Source organism: Diplotaxodon limnothrissa, linkage group LG22 (genome assembly GCF_057381915.1).
Source record: "Diplotaxodon limnothrissa isolate DT_005_m linkage group LG22, D_limnothrissa_male_GT1.1, whole genome shotgun sequence".
NCBI lineage: Eukaryota > Metazoa > Chordata > Actinopteri > Cichliformes > Cichlidae > Diplotaxodon > Diplotaxodon limnothrissa.
The window spans coordinates 13,302,638-13,321,892 of record NC_140616.1 but is presented as its reverse complement, the minus strand read 5'-3'; the positions used below and the strand labels follow the sequence as shown (position 1 = coordinate 13,321,892).

General features: G+C 41.7%; 1 protein-coding gene across 2 annotated transcripts in view; it reads left to right on the top strand.

Moving 5' to 3' along the window:
* Positions 1–13,629, top strand: part of celf3a (cugbp, Elav-like family member 3a) — a 32,008-nt gene extending 18,379 nt beyond the window's left edge. Inside the window, exons 4-12 of one of the 2 annotated variants that reach the window (XM_085346887.1) lie at positions 808–936; positions 2,424–2,503; positions 7,460–7,603; positions 10,492–10,636; positions 11,485–11,634; positions 11,792–11,851; positions 12,356–12,460; positions 13,259–13,402; positions 13,502–13,629. In XM_085346887.1, coding sequence (XP_085203013.1) covers positions 808–936; positions 2,424–2,503; positions 7,460–7,603; positions 10,492–10,636; positions 11,485–11,634; positions 11,792–11,851; positions 12,356–12,460; positions 13,259–13,402; positions 13,502–13,629 — 1,085 coding nt within the window. Of the gene's footprint in view, positions 1–807; positions 937–2,423; positions 2,504–7,459; positions 7,609–10,484; positions 10,637–11,484; positions 11,635–11,791; positions 11,852–12,355; positions 12,461–13,258; positions 13,403–13,501 lie in introns of both variants that reach the window. The other variant, XM_085346888.1, reaches the window with a different exon arrangement.
* Positions 13,630–19,255: the final 5,626 nt, after the last annotated feature.

The window sequence follows — 19,255 nt, the reverse complement described above, 5'->3', positions numbered from 1 at the left end:
TATATATATATATAAACGCGTGATTTTTTTTTCATTTTTTTATCCGTTTTCTGAAACTGATTGGCTCACAGCGTAGTGAGCAAATTCTGTGCTTTTCATCAGCCAATACCCAAACCCTCCCCATCAACACACCACCCAGGCAGGTGTTTCTAATCAAACCACATTTATCGTCTGCAATCTTCTTGACATTTAGGCTGTATGTAGGTTTGCAATAAGGATAATGGCACGTTCGCTGTGACTGATTGTATCTCAAGCTTCAAGTCTCTGACATTTGATTATCATACGGAAAGAAATTGGAAAGAAATGGCATCACGAACAGTTTTGGGCGGAAAAAAAAATAAAACAAAACATGTATCAGTCGGTTGTTCTTTCTGAGAGTAATCTGCAGGAATGTAAGGCGCGCTCAAACATGCAGAATCGCTGGTCTGATCCTTCACAGACAGGGACAGACGGAGCAGCTTCTCTGACCACACAGAGGGTGACAAACATTTGAGTCACCGCCAGATGCTGTTTGTTGTGCCGTTCATGTTACTGCACTCTGGTGGTGCTCCGAAGTACAGCAGGCTAACGTCCAGCCCTCTTTGCAACTGCTTGTCACCCTGTTGTCATTTTCTGTTATTCGTGCATGTACAGTGACATGGTGCTTCTCCCCCCTACCTCCACCCTCTCCACCCCTCCCCGCACGCTTTCACTTGCATTACCTTTCTCACAAATGCATCTCTTTCTCCCCCCGTCTTTAATCTCACTCACATTACCACACATTACTCTCCTTTCTCCCTCCCATCCTGGTAATCTCCTTCCCCTTAGAAGACAGGAAGCTGTTTGTGGGCATGCTGGGAAAGCAGCAGACGGACACCGATGTGAGGAAAATGTTCGAGCCATTCGGCAGCATAGAGGAGTGCACGGTGCTCCGCGGGCCTGACGGTACCAGCAAAGGTAATAATGTGAAATCATGCCATGTGAAACACATCCAACATCAAGGCTGAACATTCCCTCCACAACATGCACAGTCCCAGAACGATATCTAAATCTGGATTCGTTTTTTTTTCTTGGAAGCATTGTTATTTTATTCTTTTCACATTTGAGCAGCATATTTGAAAATATGACAGAAAATGTCCTGCATCACAGTACTCAAGAGTCCTTTCAGAAACTCCTGAACTAACTTCCAAAGTCAATTACTTCATAGTCTAGCTGAGGATTGCCTCTGGTAAAATATTCATGCAAATCTGCGCATATTTTTAGATTAATCCTTATAACAAGCAAACAAACAGGCAAACTAATGCAACCATGCACATTACATCCTTGGTGAAGATAACAGACAACCTATGCAAAGCTCTGATGGCTGACCGGTGCTCCTCAGCTAAACAGGTGGAACTATAAAGTCTAGGAAGTCTTACTAAATATAAAATTATGGTGAGCAATGGCTACATGTTATTCTGCTTTTATTATACCACTCTTTGTCTCCATGGTTGTCACTGCATCATTTAATATCTAGCGAGACTTCCTGGACTTTGTTTAGTTGATAAACGCCAGACGTATTACAGAAAGATACAGTATTATTCACAGAAACAACACATTAGCAGCAAAACATTCATCCATCTATGTTCATTAGGTAAAAACTGTTCTCCCCTCACATTTAAAGAGCTACAAATATGAATTTTGACTGTGTTTACTTTTAAACTCCCTGCTGGTCCTCCCCTGTCCACAAACTCTACTACTCTACTCTAAATAGTCTGAAACCTCATCGTTTAAACATTTAAATACTTAAATATTGCTTAAATGGATGCAATTAGCCATGTCATATCTTATTTCTATTACCCCCGATGGCTTAGCTACTTAAAAACCTTAGCAATAATTCATATTTGTCCCACTGAATAAAATCATCAGCACTAAGATGATTTTGCTAAGCTATGCCCTCCACAATTTACAAAAGCAGCCTTTAGTCGAGCATCCTTTAAAGCCACTGGTTGCAGCCAGATTCCCGGTCACGACTGTAGAAGTGTGGACTGACTTTGTTTTACCGTTTGTATTTAAATCCGAAGAATAAAGCTCGCAGCATGTTGCAACTCCACCGTATAAATGACTATTGTCAGTAACAACAATGCTAATGATATTTTCCATGTAAATCAAAGTCCGCGACAGTTCAAACACAGAGGTTTGACTTTTCTGCGTTTGCTGCACGAGGCACGACTAATAGTGCAGTAGGTTTTATTGGTCATAGCTAATGATGCGTTTGGTGGTTTACGGGCTGTGATTGATGAAGCAATGAATGTTCTGTGGACCATGCTTAATGGTGCCACGGTAACAGATGAAATGCTAGATGCAAGATGGCTTCTAATGTATATTTAAAGGGAAGCGTTTTTGTTATAGTGTGTGTATGTGTGAGAGAGGGGCTGTGCTTAATGATGTGTCATTTCATGTAGGGTGTGCATTTGTAAAGTTCCAGAGCAACGCAGAGGCCCAGGCCGCCATCAACGCTCTTCACGGAAGTCGTACTCTACCTGTAAGTCCACAAAATACACTCTTTCTGACACACATACACAAGCACACTCATGCTGCACATGCAGCATGGTTACACAAATTCAAATGAACCCAGCAGACGCACTCAGATGCTCCAAACCCAGTCATTTAGAGACTCACAGGGTGACTCAGCTAATGGTCACCACTTCTCCTTTCTGTCCCCCTCCTCCACACACACTCACACACAATAGAGGACACACTCTTTGTAAAATGCGGTCATGATTTATCTCTGGAGGTCTTACTGCAGTGTGGCTTGATGTAGGGCGTCAAAATTAAAATAAAAACCTATTTGTTTATTTCGTTTACGTCAGTAATGGATCATAAAATGTGCTCGTCTAAATCAGGACACTTTAAGCTAATAATAATACGAACGTAAGCCTTTATTAAACACATCCATCCAACACATCCAAGCAATTATTTTTCAGACCTTTTCTGGGTCTCTATGCTCTCTCAGGCAGTTTAAGTTTAAGCATAAAAAAGGTCATTTCACTCATTTAGAGTACGGTCTCAGCTCCAACTCAGTCACTCCAAGGAGTGTTTTACCTTTATTTGAATCTGTAGAGGATCTAATTTGATGATTGTTATCATCATTCTGCTGCATCGCAAAACTTTTAGCTGGACGGTCACCTAGGCACCATCGTGTGAGAGGCTTTAATAAACATGGGATTTCTATTGCACTTTTCAAAACTTCTGGAACCAGCTCCTTCATTTATTCGAGAGCGGAGCTGCTGGCACTAAAAACAAAGGGACAGACCGGCATGCGACACAACATCCCGGCCGAGCTAAAGAGGAGCTACAGAGGCTGCAAAGCTGGAGCGAGGAGAGCGGATCACCGGAGGCGATTCAAACCATCAATCCCGACAGTGATCATGGGCAACGTGAACTCGTTACAGAATAAGATTGACGAACTGTGCGCTCTGAACAACCACAGACTATACCGTGAGTGCAGCTTGTTTATCTTCACGGAGACGTGGCTAACCGAGCTAACGCCGCAGGCTAACGTAGACCTATGCGGTTTCACATCTGTGAGAGCCGATAGGGACACGCAGGCCAGCGGAAAAAGCAGAGGTGGGGGACTCATTGTCTACGTTAACAACAGATACTGTAACCCTGGACACGTCTCCGTTAAAGTTTCGGTATGCCGTCCGGACCTGGAGCTGCTAGCTGTTAGCTTGCGGCCATATTATCTACCTCGGGAGTTCAGTCATGTGATCTGTGTGTGTGTTTACATCCCTCCGAGGGCCGACGCAACAGCTGCCTGTGAGAAAATACACACAGTCACAGCAAGACTTCAGACACAAAACCCCGAGGCTTTCATTATTATATCTGGAGACTTTAACCATGCCACACTGGATTCTACTCTGGCTGCTTTTCACCAGTTTGTGAATTGTCCCACAAGGAGCAACAGGACAATTGACCTACTGTATGCTAATGTGAGAGATGTATACAGAGCCACCCCCCTCCCCCCACTAGGGAAGTCAGACCACAACCTGGTTTACCTACAGCCACAATACACACCCCTCGTCCAAAGGCAGCCTGTCACAACGCGCTCCATCCGGAGATGGACCCCAGAAAAGGAGGATGCTCTGAGAGACTGCTATGACACCACAGACTGGGATGTGCTCCTGAGCCCACATGGTGAGGACATAGAGGGGGCGACACACTGTCTTACAGACTACCTCAACTTTTGTGTGGACACAGTCGCCCCTGCTAAGACGGTACGGTGTTATCCTAATAACAAACCGTGGGTAACACAGGAAGTCAAAGCTGTCCTCAACATGAAGAAGAAGGCTTTCAGGAGCAAAGTGAAGGAGGAGATGAAGGCAGCACAGCGGGAGGTGAAACGCTGCCTGAGGGAAGCAAAGGACACCTACAGGAGGAAGGTGGAGCAGAAGTTGGAGAGGAACAATATGAGGGAGGTCTGGAATGGTGTGAAAACCATCACAGGCCACAACACCAAGAAAAGCACAGTGGGGGGGACTGTGGAGAAGGCAAACGAACTTAACAACTTCTTCAACAGGTTTGACCAGCCCACAACCCCCCCACCCTCACCTTCACTACAGAGTCCTCTCCCCACTCTCCTGCCTCCCTCGCTTCCCCCCCTTCCTGACACCATGACACCCCCCTCCTCCAATCCCTCTCTCAGCAGCAAGACATCTCCCCCCCTCCCCTCCTCCCAAACATCTCCCAGTGTCACAGTGGATCAGGTCAGGAGGCAACTGAGGAAGCTTCGCCCCAGAAAGGCAGCAGGCCCAGACAAGGTGTGTCCTAGGATGCTTAAGGCGTGTGCTGCTGAACTTGGGGAGCCGCTACAACGAGTCTTCAACCTCAGTCTGCGACTGGGGAGAGTGCCCGCCCTATGGAAGACATCCTGCATCGTCCCGGTCCCCAAAAAGAACCGGCCCAATGAGCTGAATGACTTCCGACCGGTGGCACTGACGTCACATCTTATGAAGACTCTAGAGCGGCTCTTCCTCAACCTCCTCCGACCACAGGTACAACATGCCCAGGACCCACTACAGTTTGCATACAAGGCGGGTGTCGGAGTGGAGGATGCCATCCTGTACCTCCTACACAGAGCCCACTCACACCTGGATGGGGGAAAAGGCACGGTCAGGATCCTGTTTCTTGACTTTTCCAGTGCCTTTAATACCATCCGGCCCTGTATGCTTCAGGAAAAACTGAACAGGATGGAGGTGGACCCCTGCCTGGTGGCTTGGATCTCCGACTACCTCACCGACAGACCACAGTACGTCAGGCTGAAGGACATCACGTCTGACACTGTGGTCAGCAGCACAGGAGCCCCACAGGGAACTGTGCTGTCCCCTCTTCTCTTCACCCTGTACACCTCTGACTTCTGCTACAACTCTGAATTATGCCATATTCAGAAGTTTGCAGACGACACAGCCATCATGGGGTGTATCTGGGATGATCAGGAAGAGGAGTACAGAAGTCTGGTGAGGAACTTTGTCGCATGGAGTCACACAAACCACCTGCAACTCAACACCTCAAAGACTAAGGAACTGGTTGTGGACTTCGGGAGGTCCAGAGAAGGTCCACTGCCGGTTCAGATAGAGGGGGAGGAGGTGGAGGTGGTCAACAAGTACCTCGGGCTGTGGGTGGACAATAAACTGGACTGGTCATGCAACACAGAGCACCTGTATAAAAAAGCCCAAAGCCGACTGTACTTCCTCAGGAGGCTGAGGTCTTTTAACATCTGCAGGAAGCTCCTGAGGATGTTTTACCAGTCAGTGGTTGCTGGAGTACTTTTCTATGCTGTGGTGTGCTGGGGGAGCAGCACAGCAAAGAGGGACTCATCCAGGCTGGAGAAACTGATCAGGAGGGCTAGCTCTGTGGTCGGCATGAAGCTGGACACTCTGGTGACAGTGGCAGAGAAAAGGACATTAAAGAAACTGATGGACATTATGGACAATGCTGGGCATCCTCTGCACACGGCCATAAACAACCAGAAGAGTCTGTTCAGTGACAGGTTGCTTCTCCCCAAGACAAGAACTAACAGACTTAAAAACTCCTTTGTCCCACACGCCATCAAACTGTTTAACTCCTCTCTGGAGGGGAGAGGGAGGGGAAACAGGAGGACAAAGGAGGGGGGAACAACTAAGCTGTAGTGCCTCTGCACCTCACTGTACAATACCTTGTGCAATACTTTTTGTAAATAGTCAACAGTGCAATAGACTCAATACTTGAAATGTGCAATTCACTTGTATTTTTATTTTTTATTCCTATTTATTCTATTTATCCCCTTTGTATATTTTATTTATATTTGTCTCTGTATTTATATATATATATATATATATATATATATATATATATATATATATATATATATATATATATATATATATATATATATATATATATATATATATATATATATATATATATATATATATATATATATATATATATATAAATAACAGTTCTGTAACTGTAACTTCGGTCGTTGCTGTGCTTTTTTTGGAAGTCGAATTTCCCAGAGGAACCCACCCGAGGGATTAATAAAGTTCTATCTTATCTTATCTTATCTCTTATTTCCCCCTCGGTGATGGCGAGCTGTCAGGTTTCCCATCTCTTCACTGGTATTCATTATCCTCTCTTTAGGACATAAGTAGCGCTGGCTGCTCTTCAGAAACATTTCAAAGTTTTCTTTGTTAGTCCACAATAACATTTTCGAGTTTCTAAGTGGCAAACTCCAGTCATGGAGCCATGGGGTTGGGTTTTTTGGATGGGTTGGGGGGGGGGAGGCAGCAGCTTTCTCTGTGTAATGCTCCATGCAGCCATGCACTGTGAGGGAGAATGGGAAATGAACATAGAAGTTAAACAGCTCCAGTGACTCATTTAAGCCATCAGTTTCTTATTTTGGGCTTTTTTTTTTTTTTACTTCAGTGACTACTCTGGGTTTTTCCTTTGGAGTCATTTAGCTGTGCACCCGCAGGCCTGAGTCATCGGTTTGTCAAACTGTGGACTGATAAATGTTTTTGTTTTATTTTGTTTGTTTGTTTTCTAAGTTTACCTTGCAGCCTTTTGCAGTTTTACTCGAATCAATCATTTCCGATCTTGTGTTTTCAGAGATCTATTTTTCAGATTAAAATGTTCACTTAGCTCTAACCTCCAATCTTATTTGATGATGGCACAAACCGCTTTTGTCAGTGTCATTAGCCTTGAGCTCCACAAACATCCCTCTAGACACTATGCTGAGTCTTTGAGTGATGCATTCATTGTGGAAAATGCATGTGTAAGGTAAAAATATTGGATTCTAACCAGTTTTGTTAGGATGCAGTAAGAAATGCTCAGAGTAGTGGTGGTAACAGTGGTAATCTTTCCACTGTGCGTGTTTTAACCTCTTGCTGATGTTGAGCGTTGATGCTAAAAGCATCGGACAGATGGAGTTTTGATTTTTCTGCCTTTTCCTCCGCAGGGCGCCTCGTCCAGCTTGGTGGTAAAGTTTGCAGATTCTGAGAAAGAGCGAGGGCTCAGACGGATGCAGCAGGTGGCCTCCCAGCTTGGAGTCATCAGTCCCATGACCCTGCACCTCGGGGCCTACAACGCCTACACGCAGGCCGTGAGGAAGACCCGCAGACATACACATCTCACCCAAAACACACACTATCTGTCATGAGAGCACTACAACATGTTGCTGAAAATATTTATTCTGATCCCAAAATATCAAAAGTGAACTGTTTTTGTGTAATTTCTTTTAATGCTCTATCCTCTGCACTTTGTTTTCTCTATCTGGCTTTCTCATCATCATCTTTGAGCTATTTTAGTGCGATGGAAGATATAGGCACAGAAACCATCCTTTAATCCCCCAAAAAAAAACATAAAAGAAAAAGCTACTCGAGAGACGCTTGAGTTGTAATGTTCTATTCAAGCATTTTATACTCAGAATTTCAATCCAAAAGAGATGTCTCATATGATATTAAGATGATTATAATTGGGAGGGGAAAAAAATCTCAAATAACAATATAAAGTCATCGTCGCTAATTGACCATTTACTGCAAATGGTTTCAGATTTGCCTCATTTACAGTTGTTCAGATTATGATGTTTAACGAGGCCTCTCGAGACTTTTACTCATGATTGATGTGTTTGTAATTTAGTAAGAAAAAAGGTCACATAAAAACAAAATTTAAAAAAATGCTCAATGGAAGGGTAATTTAGAGAAATTGCAGGTAAAGCTCCAAGCTAGACAAAAACGAAGGCGGGGTTCAATAAAATTCTTTGTTTACAGCTCAGAGATGTGAATGAAGAAATGATCCAATCCACTGAATGTGTTTTGATTCCAAGCTTGTCAGTTTCTCTTATCGGGGCTGGCACGTATTTCTAACAGTTGCATGTTGCAAAACTGTGACGTCAGACTCGTGGCTTTTGCACGACTGAGTCAGATGCGCGCCTTCTGTTTCTACACGGTGTTCAGACTCAGAGATAATAAAGCAGCTCTCTCGATGCTGCCACAGTCTTCCCACACAGGAAACCGAATAGGAATCAGGAAGGGAATCGATAAGGAATCTGACCTATAAGAAGAATCAATAATGCCGCTGGGTATCGATAAAGTCTTGTCAATATGAATCCTTATTACAGCTAAGGTGAAGAGCACACAACGTGAACTAAAGACTAATTATTCCCATGATTTGATCGTAATGAGGGATTATAACCATCAGGAAGCGATTTTTCCCGATGAGTGAGGTCACTAGGCAGAGTGCTCTGCGGTGCTTAGATGTACCCTTCAAACATATAGATTCATGTTTTCTGTTTTATTAAAGGGAAACATAAAACAACAAAAACAAGAGAGAAAAGGAAGAAACAAAGGGATTTAAGTAAGAACAGGGAATTTTCTTTTCTCTTTTTTTGTTCTCAATGACTGCTGGTGGAGTCAGGATGGGTCAGAGCACTGATACTTGGGAACGTTATAGTATATTTTCTTCCCCCTCTACAGCACTTATTTATTTCTGCGTCCTTTAAAGTAAGACTGTTGACTCAAGCCATCACATGGGAGGTCACTAGACTCTGGAACAACCCCCATCAGTCCCCCATCTGTCCCCCTTCTAGTCCCTTGGGATCCCCCAAAGCTATTGGAGGCTGGTCTGACTTAGTCTCACCAATGAGATCCATTTATTAGGTAAATTAGTTAGATAAATAAGTAATGGAGATAATAATTATCATCATTTAAAATAAATAAGTCAAAGAGAACCTATTATACTCATTTCCATCTTCACATTTTAATTCCTGGAGTTTATTACAGCAGCTTTGTGCTGCCTCTCCATTTATCCTTTCTCTTGCATAAACAGTGTTAACTCTGATCTTTGAATCTTTTATTTCAGTCAGGTTGACTGCCCATGTGATCACATGATTTGGGGCAGCAGGAACTTTTTTGCTTTTCAAGATTGCTATAACCTTTTTTGACATCATATAGAGCCGACAGTTGGAATAAAAGAATACAGAAAACAACAAATATGTGTCTACTGTTAAAAATGTTATTACAGGCTCTTTGTGTTCTTGTAGGGTCTTTACCTTACAATATAAAACAGCTTGAGGCGAGTGTTGTTGTGATTTTGTGCTTTATAAATAAAATTGAATGGAATTGAATTAAAAATATTAGATTGCTGAGTTGAGCGTGTAGTTTTTCAACGTAAGGCCTACGGGGCAAATTGGAGTCCCCATTATAACTCGTTTTTCAATTCACTAAATAAAAGTGACCGATGTTGCAGATGCATCTATTAAAAGCAGTAAAACATGTTATTTTACTCTCATATAGACAAGTGTACAGGGCAATAAACAAGCCTTTTGCCAAGCTGATGTAGTTGGTAATGTCAGTTAATTTGAAAATAATACAAACACTTCAGGAAAAGAAGAGTTATGGGCCTATTACTGCTTATTCATTTCATCTGATAAATATAATTGATTGTTAATTTGGTGACCTCTGCCCTCTGTCATTCTGCAGAAGTCCACGAGATGAAATGTTGAACATTTTGCTTCGCAGTAAATGAAAATAAATGTCTGTGTAATTTAGATTGATGTCAATATTAATAACAATAATAACAGTCAAATGTTAATAATAGTGAAAAACAGGAGAAAAAAAATATACATCATCAATCATCAAATATTGCTTATTGTTTTCTTATTGAGGCTCGGGTCTGGAGATGTCACAGTAATATTAAACACATCAATTTTAGTGACTGAATCTCATTATTGGAGCACGTTGATGAGGGAAATCTGAACAACGTGAGTCATTTCTAATCTGCACAAATCGCTCACTAAATGTCTGATGACGAGCCTCTGCACAGCGTCTTCATGCTTTAAAAGTCTGCTGGTGTTTCTGTACTTTACAAGTCTGAGAATACACACTAATGGCCTCTGCACACCGAAACACGGACTCCGAACTTACTCTAAATGTCAGTTTTGCCGACTCCTGCTCCTCAATCCATCACAGCATCTCTCTCTCTGTCCTCCAGCTGATGCAGCAGCAGGCCTTGGTGGCGCAGTCGGCCTACCTCTCTCCTGTTGCCACCGTGGCTGCAGTTCAGATGCAGCAGCTCGCTGCCCTCAACCCCAGCAGCATCATTGCCACGCCGATTGCATCCATCACCCCGTCCTCAGGTAATGAGAGGCAGAGATGTCTGGCCTTGATTAGATTTCTGCCTGAAGTATGAGGGCGGATATACAAGGAGAGGTGGACCAGAGAGGACAAAATTACACACATCTATTCTGTATTTTTTTTCATTCTGTCTCAAAGTTAACTCTTACTTTTTAAGGTAAAATAGGAGTAGGAGATGTATTTCACTTACTTATACAGTTTATATATAAACTGTATATTTAAATAAAGGTGGAAATTACCAGGATAAGCGAGCAATTCACCTGCTTTTGAAGCCAACCTTAAGTGGTCGTTAGATTCAAAATTTTCAACCCTTATAGTTGCTGCGTGGTTTATTTAAGACTTCTGAAAACTGGTAACAGTCTGCTGGCTACGGTTCACTCTGTTTAAAGGATCGTTTCTATGTAACGATGATACAAAACCTCAAATTTGATTGAAAGTAACTAATCAGTCAAACAGCTGTCATTACATTTGCATCAGAGGTTTCTATTGGTGCGTGAAAGTACGTGACATCACCACCCTCCTCTCACCCACTGAAACAATAGAGATCTTTCATGCACAGTAACCGCAAATCCACTTTCAAATCTCATAAACTCATATTTTATTTAGAGTAGAACAAATGAAATGTATCAAATGTTTAAACTGTGCAAAAAGTGCAAATTCTAAGAAAAGAAAAGAAAAATAAAAATGGTAAATGGCCTGTATTTATATAGCGCCTTACTAGTCCCTAAGGACCCCAAAGCGCTTTACATATCCAGTCATCCACACACTAGTGATGGCAAGCTACATTGTAGCCACAGCCACCCTGGGGCGCACTGACAGAGTATTGCTGTTACTTTGAAATCATCTGCAGGTACCAGCACTCCACCCTCCATCGCAGCTACACCCGTTCCTGCTCTGCCTCCACCAATCGCAGTGAACAGCTACCCCTCTGTGCCAGCACCACCCAACGGCCAGCCAGCTACAGAAACCCTGTACACTAACGGGGTCCATGCCTATCAAGGTACAGGCATCGCATCCTACACAGATTATAGCTGTATCCTCAGATTCACAAACCTCTTGTGTAGCATTCATATAACATTAAATATATCAAATAACATTCATGACTTTTTTTTTTTACTATGCTGTAAGTTGTTAACCACATGTTGACTGTGTTACAGCTCAGAGTCCTGTGCTGGACCCCCTGCAGCAAGCTTATACAGGCATGCAGCACTATACAGGTGAGAATCAGGATTTACAGTGGCACGCATGTCCAATATAACTTAATAAATTCTTAATAAATAACCATGCATTTCTAGAAATGTATTTGTGGTAGAGAAGTCCTTGTTTTGTGTTAGAACAGGGACAATTACAAACTTTAAGTGACGTTGGACTCTGTTTAGTAGATTTAGATTTAAGTAAGAACCTTTTCAGGTTACGAATGCAAATTGCAAACTTACAATCAAATGCAGCTGCAGTACCTTTTGGATGTCAGAACTGCTGCATGTGCAAAGAAGAAACTCTCATTCAAAGTCAACACATGCACATATATTACAAAGTGTAAATAACCTCCAGCAATATAAAGTGAGTCACACATCACAAACTTTATGCAAAACATAGCCCAGTTTTAGCAAACCTGTAGGTGGGGATGCAGCTCTGTCAGATGTTTTAAGTGAAAAATGATTAGTGTGCAGTGTGCTTGCATCGCCACCGCTCTCGGCTCACCTGTTCCTCCTCTCCATCAGCCACCTACCCTGCTGCCTATGGCCTGGTGGGACAGCCGTTCCCTCACCAGCCCACGCTGGTGGCCCAGCAACCTCAGCAGCCGCAGCAGCTGCAGCAAAGAGAAGGTAAACTCAAAATGGGGTTTTACATGTTTGGCTAATTTACCACAAATCAAACAAGCTTTACATCACAGAAAACCACCAAAATGTTTTGCTGTTTAGGGAAATGTTGACCAAATGTTATCAGCCATTTAAACCGGCCACTTTGTTAGGTACACCTTGCTAATAATGGCTTGGACCATGTTTACCCTTCAAAGCTACCTTAATTCTTCATTTGATACAATCAGCAAGGTGCTAGAAAATATTCCTCAAATTTGTTTCATTATAGCATCACACAGTTGCAGATTTGTCAGCTCTACATCCATGATGAGTCTCTCATCCCAGACGCACTCTATTGAACTGGGATCTGGCAGGTCATTTGAGTGCACTGAACTCCACCCATTTTATAATTTGAGCTTTATAACTAGTGTGTGATCCTGCTGGAAGCAACCATTAGAAGATGGGTACACTGGAAACCTACCAACTGAAAGTTAGAGCAGAAATCAAGACTCATCAGGCAACCTTTATGTGGTACGGTTCACACAGGCTCATTGGGGAAATTATTATATAAAATAATGATATATAATAAACTTTAAAAGCACATTGGTGTGTTGCAGCAAAAAATCAGATTTGTAAAGACCGCTCCTTAAATCTGTATGTTTTAATATGCACACAAAAAAGGATGAGATAAACATTGCAGACAAAGTCTGTGTAGCTGGAGGTAGTTTGGCACAGAATTATATGAAAACAGAGGAAAAAAACTGCCATTTTCACTGACCGCTTAACCTGTGTGCATCTCTATGGCTGCCCTGTCTTTGTGTACAGGTCCCGAGGGCTGTAACATCTTCATCTACCACCTGCCACAGGAGTTCACTGACTCTGAGATACTGCAGATGTTCTTGCCCTTTGGAAACGTCATCTCTGCAAAGGTCTTCGTCGACCGTGCCACCAATCAGAGTAAATGCTTTGGTGAGTCACTTTGACGGTCACAGGTGTCTCTTTCTTTCCTGCACAGAAAGAAATGCTGCTGTGATATAACACTGCCTTTTATTTCTTTTTTCTTCTTAGGGTTTGTGAGTTTTGACAACCCATCCAGCGCCCAGACTGCCATCCAGGCAATGAACGGCTTCCAGATTGGCATGAAGAGACTGAAAGTGCAGCTTAAGAGGCCCAAGGATGCCAACAGGCCTTACTGAAGGAGGTGAGTTTCTATATATCGACACATTTGAGGAGTTTTTTGGGGAGGAGGAAGCTCAAGGGAGGGATTGATAGACAGCTGGAACTGTGTGTGAAAGCTAAGGAGACAGAGTGGATGTAATTGGGGGGTAAATGGCTGTCTTTCATGTGGAACCAAAGAAGTCAATAACCCTACAGTAGATTAACTTTAATGAGGTGAAAGCACTAAGAATACCATCAGTCTTTAACAGGATCAGAAGATACCTTTTGTTGTGTAAAAGTGGCTTGTTCTGTTTTTTTTGCTCACTCTGTATTGAGAAGTAGATTTTATTTTATTTTATTTATTTAGTTGTTTTTTTTTAATGGGTTCAAATGTTGTCTAACCAGTGTTCTGTCACAGGGTTGAATGCCTACTGCTGTCCCTCATTAATTTTTTTCTTTTTACTTTCATTTTATTGTTTTTGTGCTGTGCCATATGTGCCATTTTTCCTGAGAGAAAGAGAGAAAAAACAAACAAACAAAAAAACGCCACACCACTCTCAAGACTGTCCCGTCCATACATATATGGTGAAGACGTGCGTCGCTATGGGTACAGTTGCCTAGCAACCTCTAAAACCTACTACCTCCCCTTCCTTCTCACTGCGTTGTAAGTTAATTGGCCTGTGTTGGTTGGTTGCTGTGGCGATATTGCCTGTGATGGTTGCCATTAGCAGTTTGGTTTTTTATTTCTTTTTTGGGGGGGGGTTTGGGCCGTTGCCTTGATTCACCATGCTCAACTGCATGGCGGGTTACTGTGGCGACCATGAACTGTGTTTGGTGTGCTGTGAGTTTCCTCTTTTATTATTTTATCCTGGTTTTAATCCTTGCAAACACTGATCAGTAATCGTCAATTACCTCAGCATCTGTAAGCAACTGATTATCATGACATGCTGTTTGCCTTTAAAGTCCTCTAAAAGCTTCAGTGCTAAGAGCTAAATTAGCTGGTTGACCATCAAATATGGATACACGAGACCTCTCCCGGACATCTCTTTGGTTTTGATTGGTTTCATTTTTGTCGTCTGTCATGATTATCATTCTTACATATCCCTTCTGTTTAATTGGATGGTGTGGTAGTTTTCGGTGAGTGCGAGGTTTTCGTTTTGTCGTGATTCAATTCCATGTGACTTTGTGCCTGAACTTTGTCCATGTTTATTTTATTTTTTTGTGAGGCTGAAAGAAAATATATACGTGCCCCTGTATATGGTTGACAGCAGAGTATTTATGTACGACTGACTGATCGTGTGTGAGATGAGCACAGTGTTGTACGAGGTGCAATCATAAAGCTTATGAATCACAAACCATACCTAGATAAAATATGGCCAACCTGCTCTTCAAGGTCACTTCCTTGTGCACTTTTGCACATCTTTCATCTCCTGCTGTGCTAATTTAAAATTGCTCTCTGGAAGCATTTTTATTACCACTCTGTGTTGGCCTAATGTGTATTTTTAAGATGTGCTCCCTAAATCTGAGGAGCAGGGTGGCTAATGAATGCAAGGCCAAAACAATCTACCACACAATGACGGCCGCCCCTCTCCCCAAATTTAGGACATGGCCTTTAATGTTCTCCCACAGATGCCTCAGAATGTTACAGTTAAACTGTCCTGTCAGTTTCATCATTGGGTACAAATTAATTAGAAGCACACTCCCTTCTCCACACCTTACCTGATGCATCACTTTCAGGTTTGGAAAATGTGGAAACTGCAGTGGATCCTACGACTGTCTAATCATCAGTGATAATCGTCCACAGGATATTTGGTCAAACCTGACACTGAAAATGATTGAGCAACTCTAATGTCCATTGCGATCTAGAAAGGTCAGCAGAGCTAGAAGAGATCCAGAGTTGCTCACTCGGGTGACCCTGAAGAGGCCAAACCTAAATCTGAATTATTGAAGCCCTCGGTGGCAGCATCCTAAAACTTTGTGATCACATCTCGTGTTAGTGCGAGTGTTTTTGTGTTGAGTAAAATCTGAAAATTGTTGGTGTATGTGTGTGTGTGTGTGTGTGTATGTGTGTGTGTGTCAAATGAGACACTAACTAGAAGGTTTTGGGTAAAGCTGTTTTGTTCCTGTGACACGTGCTGCTGGCTGAGGAACTACATTCCTCTGTAGGAATTCTGGGACTCCAAAAGCTAAGAAGAAAAAACCATAAATAATCATAAGGTTGAGATAATACCCCCCCCCCCCCCCCCCCCCCCCCCCCCATAAATAATCATAAGGTTGAGATAATACCCCCCCCCCCAAAAAAAAAAAAAAAAAGTCCACCTCTTATCCAAACCAAAACAACAATCAGAGCATCTGCAGGTCATAAAGTCAAAAGTAAGAAAAAAATCATTTATCGTGCTGCAAAAAGTCTGAAACTGCTGAAAAATCCGAAAGTGAATTTTCAGGAGAGTTAAAAAAAATTTTACTTACAGAATTTTTCTAGTCCCCAGAAACAATCAGTAAATTTTAATAAAGTTTTATTCCACTCCATTTAAAAAAAAAAAAAAATCACTTTAAACAGCCATTGACACAGTTTCCCCTTCTTCCCCTCTAATCCTCTGCGCTGTCTTTGTGTTTTTAATAGCTACAATGTATCAAATGTAAAACACCCCACAGTATTTGTGCACAGTTTTATACATACTTCACTTAAATTCACTGACGTAGTTAATATCTTTGAAATTCTGCTGTATTTAATTAGAGCTAGGCTTCGCATAGCCTTTATGATTGAGAGCAGGAGACTCATATTCATTCATGTACTGCCCTACTGCACAATTTCTCTCAATTTTAGATAAACGAAGCATAAAGGAAAAGGTCTCAGAAGGTAATAAATAGATTCTCATACCTGCAGATGTTGTGTTTGCAGCAGTTTGCTTAGAAAATATGAATTTGTGATGCAAAAATGAGTTTTCCTGAGAAACTGCAGTTTAATTAAATACTTCTTTTTGTGAATGCCCCTCTGATGAAATATATATCTTATTTGTTTTATCTAAAATTTAAAGAGTTGATCCCCACCAGAATTCTTACTGTGCATGTTCTGAATTAAGTTGCCTGCAATAAAAGACGACAGACAATTTTCTAAGAGCGTGCATACACTTGCGGCAGTGTGACTGTCCCTATTCCAGCTGCATGGACACTAGTTGATTACTCAGACTCCCCCTGAGGCATCAGTGCAAGCAGTGTGTAATGCAGACACCACTTCCAAAGTCTTAAACTTCTGTGTTTGATTTCTGCGATTTGATCTAAAAATAATACTCATACTTTGGTTTGTTTTTTTCCTCTTTCCTTTTCTTCTTCCTCTGTTCCTTCTTCACCTCCCAGGAAAGTGTTCAATCAAGAAAAACCACTTGGGATGTCCCAGCCTTTTTTGGTTGTTTGACCAACCGTATAGCACAGGAGCAAGACTTCACATAAAGCAGTATCACGTGTATGCGCTTTACAAAAACAAACAGCAGCAGCAGCAGCAGCAGCAGCAGCAGTAATATCAGCAACAAACGCATCGACTGAATCAGCATCCGCAATATGAGAAGTGCTCCCGAGTTCCTATCATTCCACAGCTGGATTCATTTATATATGTACATATCTATTGTTGGCAACAAGATATACATGTTAAGAAAAAGCATATCACTGATGTTATTCTACTGAACAGGGTTCTACTGTATAGTGTGATTTGTGGTCTGCGGCGTTAACAGAAGGCCAGTCTACACAGTCGGAGGCAAAAGAAAATACTACTCTGTATGATTACCATTTGTAATATTGTTATGTAGAGTTAGTTTTATTATTTATATGTAAATTTAAAAACAATGGGGGTACTTAAGCTGGAAGAGAAATGGATTTCCTCTCACTGTAAATACTTTGGTTTAAAAAAAAAAAAAAAAAAAAGGAGGACTCTAAAACTTCACCAGTTAACATTCTCTGCTGCCACAACTTTTAAAAATTAACAAAGCGGAAGGAAGGGCTGGGAATTTTTCTATCTTGATTTTTTACGTTTTAATTTATTTGGTAATCAATTTGACGGCGGGGGACATGTGACAATTTCTTTTTTAATTTAAGAAGAAGAAGAAGAAAGAAGAAAAAAAACAGGATTCCTGTGGTCTTCATGATGATGAACACTACTGCTATTATAGAGTTTTTAATTACATAAATGTACCTATGGAAGTGGAAAAAAACGTTTCTTTATTTATTCTCTACAATCGCTGTTTTAAAACATATGTCTTTAAAAGAAAATAAAGTACAATTTAGAAGAAATGTCACAGTGTGAGCTCTTTTTTTCCTTTTTTCCCCTGTGAGACTAATCAAATCAAGTTTGGGCGTATGATCGTGAATGGGTTATTCTGGGAGGTTTGCTGCTCTCTAAAGGCCTAAAGAAGAATTGAAAGTGAAAAATATCTGTAATCCTCCAGAGGTTTGGTGGCTCCACTGTGGACCTAACTGACTGAAAACTACTCAAAGGAAGTTTTCCATTCATTTAATTTCCTTGTAGGGCTGCTTGAATGGACCGTCACTGGTAAATGAAGCACATTTATGTACATGATTAACATAATGCCCAGATTTAATGCACATAATTTTGTCGGGCCACTTTTGGCAGCGTGATTTCTGATGACTGTGCATGCATAAATATTCAGCTCAGTTATGAAGACAAGGGAGGAGGCTGAGGTGTGTGTTTAACCACAGCTGGGGTATGCACCGAGTCTGTCTGGCACAGCCTTTTGGGTTTGGTCTGATCAGTCTAAACATGCCTTAGCCCTCTGGCATGCTGCGATTTATGAGGAGGTATTAATGCCACAAAGACGAGAAGTAGAAAAAAGCTGGAGAAAAATGTAACGTTGAGGGGGAAAATGGCTAATGTCTGCGTAGAAAGACGGCACATAAGTATGTAGAGGTAAGTGCACATTTGTTTGGGGTGTGTAGCTTTCCGGTTGTGAGTTCTGAGGACAGAAAACTCTTTATCTACTAGAGATCTTTACAGGAGCACTCAGCTGGTGCTATCGCCTGTCTGAACATGGCCTAAAGGCAGCAAATAATGAACTTGTCTGCTAAGAAGCTTGTGAAAAACACCTAATGTAAAAATTAATCTTACTTCCTTTTAAACATTATATTAATGTAGCGTACATAAAAAAATGATGTAACCAGGTATCACCAGCAGAGTGAGCTGAAGCACCACTGTTAATGGAAACTAGCCAGTTCAGAATCAGCAGTATTAGTTTTGTAGAGATTAAAAAAACAAAACAAATTTCTTTCATTTTTGCAGCTGCGACAAACTAAAATTAAACACTTCCACCTGAACTGAAGTCTGCTGCAGCACTGGTCACAACTAAAACACTGCTAAGCAGAGTGTGTGAAACTGGGAAGCTATCGATTCGAGGGAATCCTCAGGTCACATTAAAGTGATACGTGTTATTATGATCTAATAATATAAAGTAGTGGGTTGGAACCCCTTTTTGTCTTCAGCGCTTCTCTTCACAGCACAGATTCAACAAGGTGCTGGAAACATTTCTCAAAGATTTTAAGGACATCACACAGTTGCTGTAGATTTTTCAGTTGCACATCCGTGATGAGACTCATGGACACGGTGCTCCATTACACTGACCTATGGTGACTTTGGAGGACATTCGAGTACAGGCGTGC